General features: G+C 44.4%; 1 protein-coding gene across 2 annotated transcripts in view; it reads left to right on the forward strand.

Annotated features, from left to right (window-relative positions):
* Positions 1-13,188, forward strand: part of KLHDC8B (kelch domain containing 8B) — a 135,888-nt gene that overhangs the window by 19,376 nt on the left and 103,324 nt on the right. For both annotated transcript variants that reach the window (XM_030207316.1, XM_030207317.1), the window contains exon 2: positions 6,817-7,470. In XM_030207316.1, the coding sequence (XP_030063176.1) occupies positions 7,080-7,470 (391 nt within the window). In that variant the 5' untranslated portion in view covers positions 6,817-7,079. The remainder of the gene's footprint in view (positions 1-6,816; positions 7,471-13,188) is intronic.

The raw sequence follows: 13,188 nt of genomic DNA on the forward strand, positions 1-13,188 counted from the left end.
CCCACCAGCTACAAGGTTAGTAAGCAGATCATTCAGATTCAGGAAGGAGGAGAGAAGGGTCTACAGTGCATTCCAAAATAAAGAAATAATCATAAACTGTGCTTGCATTATTATTTAGATTTTGCTCACACCTTTTTCAGTAGCAGCTCAAGGTGAGTTACATTCAGGTACACTGGCTATTTCTCTGTCCCACGAGGGCTCACAATCTAAGTTTGTACCTGAGGCAATGGAGGGTTAAGTGACTTGCCCAAGATCACAAGGAGCAGTAGTGGGGTTTGAAACTGTCCACCTCTGGATTGTAAGACCAGTGCTCTAACCACTAGGCCACTCCGTTATGGGAAATGTCCTTGGAAGAAGAACATGATAAAGATTTGCAGAGCAATGGACAACTTGAACTTCCTTTTCCTTATAAAATTTTAAGCCTTAAGAGTAGAGTGGTGTGGTAGCCGTGTTAGTCCACTTTTAAAGGTAATCAATAGAAATCAAACAAAATAAAACATGGAAAAGAAAATAAGATGATACCTTTTTTATTGGACATAACTTAATATAATATATTTATGGTTTATAATGGGCTAGATCTTTGAAACCCAACAGACAGGACTTAACAAAGATCTGGGTTTTCTAGCTCATTATAAACCATAAAGTTGTATTGCTCTGTTTGTCACCCTCCTCTCACCTATCCACCCCCATCCTATCTCTGAAATGCTTTGATGTTCCTATGCATACCTCCTAACCATCCCCACCCTGTTAGACTGTCAATGAAATGCTTGGATGTTTTACTACTACTACTACTACTACTTAACATTTCTAGAGCGCTACTAGGGTTACGCAGCGCTGTACAATTTAACAAAGAGAGACAGTCCCTGCTCAAAGAGCTTACAATCTAATAGACAAGTGAACGGTCGGTCCGATCGGGGCAGTTTTACTTATATATACTGTCATCTACCACATTTGCTTATTTCCGATCTGATGAAGAAGGGCAACTTTGAAAGCTAATCAAGAAGCCTTAAGAGGAATTAGTGGTGTGCATTCGTTACTGTGCCCTAAAAAATTAGGGCCAGATTCTATAAATGGCACAGAAAATTAGAAAATTAAGTGCTCAATGCTATTCTATAACAGGTGCATTGGGATGAGCATTCTTTCTAAAATGGCATTGAGCACGGTATTGGTACACTCAGCTTTGGGCACGAGGTTGGTATCAATCCTGGTGTGAAAATCGGGCTTGGATCCCCGGGATTCTGTAACACTGTGTACATCTTTTGTGAATGCCCCTGATCTGCCCATACTCATCTCATGGCCACGCCCCCTTTTGAGCTGCATGAGACCCAATTTAGGCACCCGGTGTTGCAGAATACCATGTAGCCAGATTGGCAGCCAAATTGTAATTAAGGGCTTCTTAGCTGCAATAATTAAATCATTGGGCTCATTCACTAATATATTTTGGTGCCAATCTGGAATCTGCGCCCAAATTTGGGCAATCTTTATAGAATCTAGGGGTTAGTGTGCACTAAATTGATTTAACAGGTACTAATCACCTTAGAGCACCTTAATTCATTGGTTAGTCTATGTTAAGTCAATGTAACATACACTAATCAACTTAGCATGCCTTTAATTTGTAGTATATGTTAAATCAATGTGATGCACACTATCAATTTAGTGTGCCAGTTTGGTACAAGAACTCCTCTATTTGGTTACATTCAAATGCGATGTACAAATTAGGAGATATAAATATCACAAAATTAACATCCCAAACTTTCCACATGCTATAACAATGCCTTGCAGCGATCTTTGCAGCCATGATACTTCTTGAAATGTTTGGAAGTTGGGGACATAATCCCTTTGCAGCTTTGCCACTTGCGTATGTACAGGCAGATTTTCAAAGGAAACTAGTAGCCACCTAATTACGGAGTTGGTCAGCTAGATCTCTTGCATGCAAATTACCTCCCCAACATTAATGTAGGTGTTTCTTTGTGCTTGAGAGAAGCAGTTAAGTATATCTGTTGACTCTTCCAATTGTTGTGCCTCATTTCCCCAAGCAAAACCATCTGCAGAAACAGCAGGGGCAAAGCATATCAGCATTTTTGTACCCATGTACCTTGTAGTGAGTTTCCAAAATGTTTGATGGAATAACCTTGAGACAGCTCCATGCTTGAACCAGTGGCGTAGCCACAGTTGGGCCTGGGTGGGCCCGGGCCCACTCACCTTGTACTCAGGTCCACTCAAAATTGTGACACTCTTGCTGTGGTTGGTGGGGATCCCCAAACCTTGCCAGCTGAAGATTTTCTCTCCTTGGGCAGCCAGCGCTCTTCCAAATGTCAGCCAGGAGCACTTGCCTTGAGCTGACGCTGAGACCGGCCCTTCTGCACATGCTCAGTTTTTGCATATGCAAAAGCACTGAGCATGCACGGCCTGCCAGCAACAGCATCAGTTTGAGACAAGTGCTGCCAGGTTTGATGATCCCCGCCAGCTCAAGTATTTAATATTTGGGATTTGTGGGCAGGAAGGAGTGGAGAGAGGAGCAAACTGGAGGGTGGCTGGGGGGGGGGGGGGGGGGCCAATTCCATGCCCACCCACCTTGGGTTCAGGCCCACTCGAAATTAGCCATCTGGCTACGCCCCTGGCTTGAACACAGTAAATGGAGAGCCATCCAGGACCCTTGAGCACTCTGACCTCTGCACTGCTGATGTTGTAAGGATCCCTATGCCCCAATACCCTCACACTCTGCATTTCCTCACTGGAATGGAGTCTGATCTTGCAAGGAGTCTGCTCTCCTCTTACAGCACATTGGAATGAATCCAGGCAAAGCTTTGCAGTCGTGTGTGTAAGCAAAAACAAAAACAACAGCAAGACAAGAAAATCATTTTTGCTGTTGGCAGCCTCTGATCCATATAATTAGCCCTTTACCGTTCTTTCTTTTCATCCTTCCTACTCAAGCTAATGAAAGTCTAGATCTGCGTCTGTCACTGTGGACGTCTCTCGGACTATAAATACATGTGGGATGTTGTTCTGTCTTGACTGGAACAACAGGAATCAAGGGATTAGAATCAGCATAGTGTATTACAGACATTCAGTGATTTCACAGGGAACTGGACCTGGGGAGAACGGCTTTTGTGCAGTTGGAAGAAAATAACCAGGGATCTTTTGTGATAAACAAACAAATAAGGAAACATTGAACATGCCTCTAGGAAAGGGTTGACAGGCACTGATTGAAAAACTGGCAGAGCTGGTATTTTGAAGGCTCAAACTAGTGCTGCCTCTGAAAAATGTGGTTTATTTATTTATTTGTTGCATTTGTATCCCACATTTTCCCACCTATTTACAGGCTCAATGTGGCTTACATTATGCCGTGATGGGATCGCCATTTCCGGATTGAGAAATACAAAGTGGTATTGCATTAAGGTTCATAAATGATAAAATAGATTACAGAGTGGTATTACGTTAGAGTTCATAAATGGTAGAGTAAATTATAGAGTAGGTTAGATATTTAGATATAGAAAGTTCATTCATTCCGGCGTAAGAGTTCATAAGTGGTAGTGCTTAGGATGGATCTTTGTGGTATGCTTTTTTGAACAGGTTGGTTTTCAGTGATTTTCGGAAGATTGTTAGGTCATGCATTGTTTTTATGACATTTGGTAGTGCGTTCCTTAGTTTCACGCTTATGTAGGAGAAGCTAGATGCATAAGTTGATTTATATTTAAGTCCTTTGCAACTGGGGTAGTGAAGATTCAAGAATGTGTGTGTTGACCTTTCCGTGTTCCTGGTTGGCAAGTCTACGAGGTCTGACATATAGATCGGAGCCTCACCGTGAACGATTTTATGGACCAGGGTGCAAACTTTGAACGCAATTCATTCTTTTATTGGGAGCCAGTGTACTTTTTCTCTTAGGGGTTTGGCGCTTTCGTATTTCGTTTTTCCAAATATGAGTCTGGCTGCTGTGTTTTGGGCAGTTTGGAGTTTCTTAGTGATTTGTTCTTTGCATCCGGCATAAATGGCATTACAGTAGTCTAGGTGGCTTAGCACCATTGATTGTACCAGGCTGCGGAATATTTCCCTTGGGAAGAAAGGCTTTACTCTTGAGTTTCCACATTGAGTGGAACATTTTCTCTGTTGTATTTTTCGCATGGTTTTCTAGTGTGAAATTTTGGTCAATTGTAACTCTGAGGATTTTCAGGCTGTCTGAAACAGGAAGGGTATAATTTGGGGTGTTTATGGTGGTGGGTTTGTTCTTGTTGTATTGTGAAGAGAGGATGAGACATTGTGTTGTTTCTGCGTTGAGCTTTAGCTGGAATGTATCCGCCCATGAATTCATTATTTGGATGCTGTGCTTGATTTCATTTGTAATTTCTGTTAGATCATGTTTGAACGGGATGTAGATCGTGACATCGTCTGCGTAGATGTAAGGATTGAGACCTTGGTTGGATAGCGATTTGGCTAGAGGTGTCATCATTAGGTTAAAAAGGGTTGGTGAAAGCGGTGATCCTTGGGGTACTCCGCATTCAGGTTTCCAAGGTGGTGATGTATTCGAATTTGATATCACTTGGTATGCTCTTTCGGTTAGGAAGCCATTGATCCATCTAAGTACGCATCCTCCAATCCCAAAGTATTCTAGGATGTTCAATAATATTTTGTGGCTAACTGTGTCAAACGTGCTGGACATGTCGAATTGCAGGAGAAGTACACTGTTGCCAGTTGCAAGTATTTGTTTGAATTTGGTTAGGAGAGTGATTAGTACTGTTTCGGTGCTGTGGTTGGATCGAAATCCTAATTGTGATGTAATATTGAGAATTTGTTTAAGTAGTCAGTCAGTTGCTTGGTTAGGGTGGAAATAACACATCTTGGGCCAGATTCTATATAAGGCGCCTAAAAAATCTGTACGGTAAACATTTCCACCTAAGTGTCGCCTAGGTTTAGGCGTGGTGTATAGAATATGCTTAGTTGGTATCCCAGCGCCTAAAATCACACGCCTCCATTTACACCAATGAAAATCTGGTATAAATCCTTGCACATAGATTTACACACACCGGGCCATATTCTATAATTACGCATGTAAATTTGGGAATGCCCACAAAATGCCCTTTTCCCTGCCCATAGCTAATCATTGCCAATTAGAGCTCATTATTGCTTGTTAAGTGCTGTCATCAATGCTGATTAGATTGTTAAGCCAATTAAGTTGTTGTTATATGTTGTTATAGAATATGCTTAAATTTCGGTGCGAATCTCTAGGCATGCTATATAGAATCCAGGACCTTGTGTGTACCAGACCTGCAGAAAAGAGCCGTATTTGCCCTGAGCTAATAAAGCAAAAGTTAATTATGTTTTTGTTTACACTTGACCTATGAATTCTCTAACTTACTATTATCATAAAATTTACTGCTTTCTCTTTCAGGTTTCCTTGCTCAAGGTCTTCTTTTAATAACATTTCTTCTGTAGGAACAGAATGGGGAAAAAAGGCACAGATAGTTTCTGAATAAGTCCCTTAAAACAGCTGTATAAAGTGGCTTTAGCATGCCCTTACGTGGGCCATTCCTGAACACTAAGGCCATTTTTATTAGGGTTAGGGTCAGGGGTCTATTGAGATAGATATGGGGAAGCCACTGCTTGCCCCGGGATTGGTAGCAAGGAATGTTGCTACTATTTGAGATTCTGGAATCTGGCTACTCTTTGGGATTCTGGAATGTCGCTACTCTTTGGGATTCCGGAATGTCGCTACTCTTTGGGATTCTGCCAAGTACTTGTGACCTGGATTGGCCACTGTTGGAAGCAGGATACTGAGCTAGATGGACCATTGGTCTGACCCAGTATGGCTAGTCTTATGTTCTTACCACTGGGATAAAATGGCCAAAATTCCTATTTTTGGTATTAACCCTTTAGTGTCCAATGTTCCCATCAATCTGTTCCCATATGGCTTATTACAGGAAAATTGGACACTAAAGGGTTTTTAATGGCTACAAGCAAATTTTGCCATTAGCGCATGGCATTTAAAACAGATCAGTGCATGCGCCCTTACAACCACACATCAAGCATGCACTAAGCGCACAGCAATGTAGCCGCAGTAACCGATTAGCATAGGACACACCCACTCTCCACCCCCCAGACACACCCCCTGCACCACTAAATAAATTTATTTTTTAGTGTGTGGATACTACGTACACATGGCAAAATCACTGTGGGATGCCTCAGCACAACCCATGCTATGCCAGTTTTGCCGCAGTAAGCATGCGTTAGTACTTACCGCAGCTTTGTAAAAGGCCCCTTAATATCCATAACCCCCTTTCTGTAATTCTCTGCTGTCCCGCTTATCTTTGGGAATGGTGTTTCTCTTTTCTTGCCTCTGGGGAGAAAGTGGGAGAGAGAAGAAGAAAAATCTAGATTATATATTAATGTTTATTGCTTGATTTGACCTACCCTTGTGTCTGTGAAGGCAAAAGTTTCTTTTTGGAGAGTAAGAAATTGACCCTTCATTCTGAAGGAATAATTTAAGAAAGCCAAACAGTTTTCAAGAAAGTTGCTCGGAAGTGGTTGAGTTAAAATAGATTTTCTCAGTGTCCCATTGGTCTTCCGCCCCCCCACCTCACTTCAGAGATCTGCAGTTTTGTCCAAGATAAACATATGCTGTTGTCGCCCCTCCTTATGTTCTCTCTGTATCTCTCTCTCTCTCACTTGCATAATGTAGTTTTTCTTCCTTGCGTATTACAGACCAATGGAATCCCCAGTTCTCCATTCTGTGCTGAGACCCTCCAGTTAATGCATTTGTTTGCGCTTTGGAGCAGTAGAAATTTCCCAAATGTAAGTGACTTACTCTTGCACTCTCTTCAGATTTTGCTTTTAGATGTCTCTTCTGTCTCGGGATATTGAGTTGGACAGTACAGGTGTTGAAGGAGAGAATGATAAAGGAGCAAAGACCTGTCATGGTCATGGCATCTTCTACTTGCGGAAAAACATCTGCATTGAGCCCTGCGCACTATCCATTTCCTTGTGGGATCTGTGGTTGGTAACTATCGAGACTTTGGAAAGACACTGAATTTCGCCATTGCACCTGCACATGGACCATCCATGTGACTTGTCTATTCTGTTTTACCATGCCGGTTTCTATCATGGCTGCCAGTGGTGCCAAGCCCCTATTCTGGGAGGTTTTGCCACCAATGCCTACCTGTCGGGTTTACTGTACCCCTGTCTACCAGGATGGGCACCTCTTTGTTGTGGGAGGATGCAGTAAAGCGGGACTTCCTTTGGATACAGTGGAGATGTTGGATGTGGTCTCTCAAAAGTGGGTAGTGTTGCCACCATTACCCACCCCCCGAGCTGGGGCTGCAGCTGTCACCTTGGGGAAACAGGTTTACATAATTGGGGGCATGAATTCTGACCAGAGTCCCTTGGCATCAGTGGAAATATATAATGCAGATGAGGGAAAATGGGAAAAGAAGGCCTATCTGGCCCAGCCATCCATGGGTGTTACAGCCATTGTGAAAGGTAAGTCTAGAAAAGCAGTGCCATGTCTCAAGTCTGAATTCTTTTAGCTAAATCTCTCTGTAATCAAAATCTTGAGCTTCTTTAAGAATACATAAAGGTCCATTTTTCCAACTGCATTTCTGTTATCATGAGTAATAACAGACTGACAGTAGAGCACTCTGCAGGGCCTATGTTTTCTACAGCCTTTGTACAGCTGTAGCACTGGAAGTGACTATATATTTTTTAAAGCAACAGTATGGATACAGGTGCAGCCATCACATTGATCATTTTAAACCATGAGCAGCTGAAAAGCGACCGCAGAACAAGCTGTTCAAAAAATGAAGGACGAGAGAGGGAAATGATTATAACAAAGATGAGAACTTTTATTCGAAAGTAATTTGAACACAAAATACATCAGAACAAAATGGAAAAAATACCCAGGAATAAGTTCAAATGAAAGTTAAGAGCTCCACAAAAACATTATGGGCTAGATTCTATATATGGCGCCCGAAAAATCTGGAAAAAAAATACGACTAGGCATAGTCTCTAAAGTATGCCTAAATTTTATAGAATAGGCTTAAATTTCCACATGGTATATACAATACACGAGTGCCTCTCCACACGACCACATTTAGTCGCTGCCATTTAGGCCATGTTTTACTTGGTGTAAATCCCGACTCCTGAATTAGGCGCAGAATAGGTGTATTCTATAACAACGTGCATAGATTTTAGAAACACCCACACCCCACCCATGGCCACGTCCCCTTTTCAGTTATGCGAGCAGGGGCGTAGCCAGACCAGCGGGAGGGGGGTCCAGAACCCGAGGTGAGGGGGCACATTTTAGCCCTCCCCCCGGTGCTGCCACCAACCATCCCCCCAACATTGCCAACCCCGCCGCCACCACCAACTTTGCCCCCCCTGCCGATGACCTTCTCGACCCCCCTCCCGCCACCAACCTGCCATCGCCTACCTTTGCTGGTGGGGGACCCAAGGCTTCCTTCTGTTTCTGACGTCCTGCACGGCGGTGGGAGGGGGGGGGGTCGAGGGGGTAATCGGCAATGGGGTCCAGGGCCAAATCTACGGGGGCCCAGGCCCCCCTGGCCCCACGTAGCTACGCCACTGTATGTGAGTTAGAATTTAGGCGCACCACGTTACAGAATACACAAGTTGTGAGCATACATTTTAATGCCAATTAGTGCTCATAATTGCTTGTTAGCACCTATCAGCGCTGATTAGCTAGTTATAGCTATAGCATTGTTATAGAATGCGCTTCGATTTCCACACGGAAATTAAGGCACCATATATAGAATCCTGGGGGATGGGGTCAATATTCAACTTGATTTAACTGGCTAAAAATGGCTCCTAGCTGGTTAAATAGCCTGTTTTGGACGATCATTTTCAGCAGCACTTAACTGGTTAGCACCGAACTCAAAACCAGTTATTTTGAGGTTGTTCCGGGGGCGAAATCAGCACTTGGCCAGTTAAGTGCCGATATTCAGCACTTAACTGGCCTGGTTAACTGCACAAATAGGACTGCGGTAACCCATAGCCAGTTAAGTGCTGGATATCGCACTTAACCATCTGCAAACATGGAAATTCCTAGATATGGCCCGGCATTGAATTTTCAGGTTTAGTACCATCAAGTCAGCAAAACACTGATCGTTGAATATTGACCCTTTTATTTATTTTCTGATGACTCTAGCAAATCCCTGCTACTTCTAAGGGGAAGACAGAGAATCCAGTACTACCAGGTTAACCTTTGATTATCTGGGTGCTGATAAATACCAGCTGTGAGCAGGGCCGCCGCGAGACTAGGCTGGACCCGGGGAAAGGCCACCCCGCCTCCGCCCCCCCCCCCCGCCACTGCCGCCCCCTGTCGCTCCCCCCGCCGCTGCAGTCCCCGGTCTCACCTGCTTGCCTCCACGGCTCCGGGCCCCCTTCATTCAAAGCGGCAGTCGCAGATCGCGTCTCTTCTGGCCTTCCCTCCCTGTGTCAAGCCTTCGTCTGATGTAACTTCCGGTTTCTGTGAGGGCGGGACACAGGGAGGGAAGGCCAGAAGAGAGGCGATCTGCGACTGCTGCTTTGAATGCAGGGGGCCCGGAGCTGAGGAGGCAGGCAGGGGAGACCTGGGACTGCAGTGCCAGCGGCCGGCGCCGGGACCCCCTTGGAGGCCTGGGCCCAGGGAATTTTGTCCCCCCTGCCCCCCCTCTCGGCGGCCCTAGCTGTGAGGGTCATGAACAGCTGTTCATTAAGAGTTGGGCTGGGTGGGGACCACCAACTTACTGCAAGAGTAGCCACAGAAAGACCCTGCCCTACTTGCAACGCCTCTCTCCCTCCCCGCCCACTTTGACTGCAGACCTGTCTTTCCAGTCTGATTGTCCATGATGACGCCATTAAACAGGGAAGTGAAACCCAATACGGAGAATTAATATAATTCAGGCCTAGATTGTCACCCTGGCAACAGTGTTGTTGGTTGCTATGGAGTCATGAGTTACACGCACATTGAGTTGACCCCTGGCCGTCGTTCTCCTGTAGCATAATTAAACACCATACCCTGTCGTTCATTAACCTCCTAGTGGATTGAGCTGTTTTCATGCCGTTCCTTATCTTGATAAAGCAGCTGCTTGAAGACTGAGATGGATGTGAAGCTTAAGCCCCGTCCTGCATTAAACATGGAAGTCCTTTTAGCACTTCACATCATGTTCCCCATTAGAGGTGGGCTACCTCCATGTCAAACCTCATATACTGCCTGTGCTGTTTGTCAGTGAACAGCATCTGATGAAATTAAAGAAGTGCTCCCTCTGGCATCACTTTCATAAAACACTAACCTGGGTTCAAATCTCCTGCTGTCTAAAGTCTTGATGAGAGATGGCGAGTCCTGAGTCTAAGGTTTCCTCTCTTTCAATGCAGTGGAATTTATAGGTAGGCTATGTATTTTCCTGCATTTATTTACTTATTTACAACATTTACTAACCTGATCAATGTTAAAAATTCTTGGTGGCTTACAAAAGTAACATACACAATTAAATCATATATAAAACATAATAGAAGAACAACAACATATTCAACATTTTAAAAAAATGAATATAAAAGAAAAAACAAACAAACTAGAGCCAAAACGAAAGTTTCCCCATCAAGCTTCTTTCATTCTGTACCATATGCTTGTTGGAACAAAAAAGTCTCAAGTTCTTTCTTAAAAGTAGAAGCTCTTGAGTTGCTCTTAAAGACACAGGTAAACAATTCCACAAAGATGGACCGATCATCTTAGAAGTTGTTTGTGATATTCTTCCAATCTCGAGTCTTGAAAAGGGGGAATTTCTAACAACGGGGCCCTATTACTAAGCAGCGGTAAGCCCACCCCCAGCGTGCAACATTTCTGGCGCTAGCAGAAAGATTCAAAAATTATTTCCGCAGGGGGTTACCCGGCGGTAATCAGGTACCGCCGTGTGCTACCCAGTTACCGCCGGGTTAGCACGAGAGCCCTTACCACCACCTCAATGAGTGGTAGTCAGTGCTCCCCTCGCATGGCCATGCGATAAGAGCAATCTCAATTTCTCAATATCTCAGTTTCAAGGAAGTCCATTGAAAACCATGTTGTACAAATCTGAAATTAGCGCCAGGGAGGTGTGCTAGCCTGGCAGTAGTCTCATTTTGGCGAACGCTGCCCAGAACTGAAAGATGATCTTGTACAACACGGTTGTCAATGGACTTCCTTGAAATTCAAATATTTGGTAATATACTTTGGTCCTATAATAGAAGAGACCATTCAATATAATACAGATTATCTATTACAAACTATTAGAGACCTCACTGCCAGATAGGGTTACCATATTTTGTCCCCCAAAAAGGAGGACACATGCCCCGCCCCCACCATACACCCTGCCCTGCCCCTTTCACACCCTCGCTCCGCCCCCTCACATTTTCCCCTCCCCCTGTCACACACCCCGTCACCCCCCCTCCCTTTACCTTACTACTGCCCTGGTGGTCTAGTGACCTCTTCGGGGCAGGAAAGAGGCCCCTCTTTCCTGCCCGGAGCGCTGCCCTGCATGCATCCTTCCTGTTGGTGATCTCTCCGCCGATTCAAAATGGCCGCCGAGAGTTGAAGTCTCGCGAGGTCACTTCAACTCTCAGCGGCCATTTTGAATCGGCGCAGAGATCACCAACAGGAAGGATGCATGCAGGGCAGCGCTCCGGGCAGGAAAGAGGGGGCTCTTTCCTGCCCCTAAGGTGGAAGAGCCTGCCCGTTTGTCCAGAAATTCGGACAAACGGACAGATTGGCAAAACCTGCCCGGTTGCCCGGACATGTCCTCAAAAAGAGGACATATCTGGATAAATCCGGACATATGGTAACCCTACTGCCAGATAACCTCCACCTAAATTATCACAGTGGGGTTGTTTAGACAAAGAAACAAGAAGCAGGAAGTTCCCCTATGACAATCCAAGGAAGACACCGAAGAAATAGCTTATTTTTATAAACCGGATGTTCGTGCCGCACATAACTAGCGCATAAACGTCCATTTCTCCATATACTTTAGAACTTAGCAGAACATGAAACATCATGATCTGGATTCCTCAAACCCCATTTGAATATCTTTTCTAAAATGCTGCCCTTTGCCTTTTTAAGAGCTCAAGCTAGGCTAATTATGGGGATTTTTGTATCACGTTAGTGCAGGGAGAGGTTGTGATTCAGAATTATGTTTTAATTACTGGGGCGTGATGGGGTAGCAATTTTGAAAGCTGCATGCTGTGAACTGTCAGTCATTTAGGAACCTGGGCATCTGGAGAAATGGTAGAGAGCAGGGGTAATGAACCTTTCTCTTCAGTAGAAAAGGGTCACAAACACTGAACACTGAGGCAGAAGAAAAGCGAAAAGGAAAGACAAGATAAGAGCTTATTAGTTTTTCCAAAGATACTGGGCAGAACTGGAACATTTTGGCACCCTGTAGTTTTTCAGTGCTAAAATGAGCCTATCAGGTTCTAAAATGTGTCAGTGGATTGCAATTTATATTTCTCTGTGCGTGTGTCCCTTAAAAAGTTGGATGGATCTTTTCCTGTGAAGCAGGGTTGTTTAGGCCAGTGCATCTGAACCCTCTCCTGCAGGCACACCCAGCCAGTCAGGTTTCCAGGTTTACCCAAATGAATATGCATGAGATAAATTTGTATACTATAGATCTCCAGTATATACACTTTTATCTCACGCATATTCATTGAGATAATCTTGAAAACCTGACTGGCTGAATGTGCGTCCAGGACTTTACCATGTTTCAAAGCTTGTGAGGGATTTTGGGGGGGAGGGGGTGGAGGAGGAGTGTGTAGGAGAAGGGCAGCTCTTCCAAAGAAAAGCGAAAGGATGCTGAAGCACCAGAATCTAGAATGTAACACTTGCTACTGGCTATGAAATGTCTTTCTACCTCTGTAATGTTATTTGCAGGTGTAGAAAGCATTTGACTGTAACAGACTCCTTGAGGGGCATAATCGAATGTGAACGCCCATCTCCATGGGCGTCTATGTCCGAGAACGGGTACGTGAAGGGGCAGGACAGACCGTATTTTCGAAAGAAATGGGTGCCCATCTTTTTTTTTCGATAATACAGTTTGTGCCGGGCAAATGCATCGGATGTGTACGGATTTGAGCTGGGCGGTTTCGTTTTTCAGCGATAATGGAAACCGAAGGTGCCCAGCTCAAAAACAAACAAATCCAAGGCATTGGGTCGTGGGAGGGGCCAGAATTCGTAGTGCA

Source organism: Microcaecilia unicolor, chromosome 6, assembly GCF_901765095.1.
Source record: "Microcaecilia unicolor chromosome 6, aMicUni1.1, whole genome shotgun sequence".
Classification (NCBI taxonomy): Eukaryota; Metazoa; Chordata; class Amphibia; order Gymnophiona; family Siphonopidae; genus Microcaecilia; species Microcaecilia unicolor.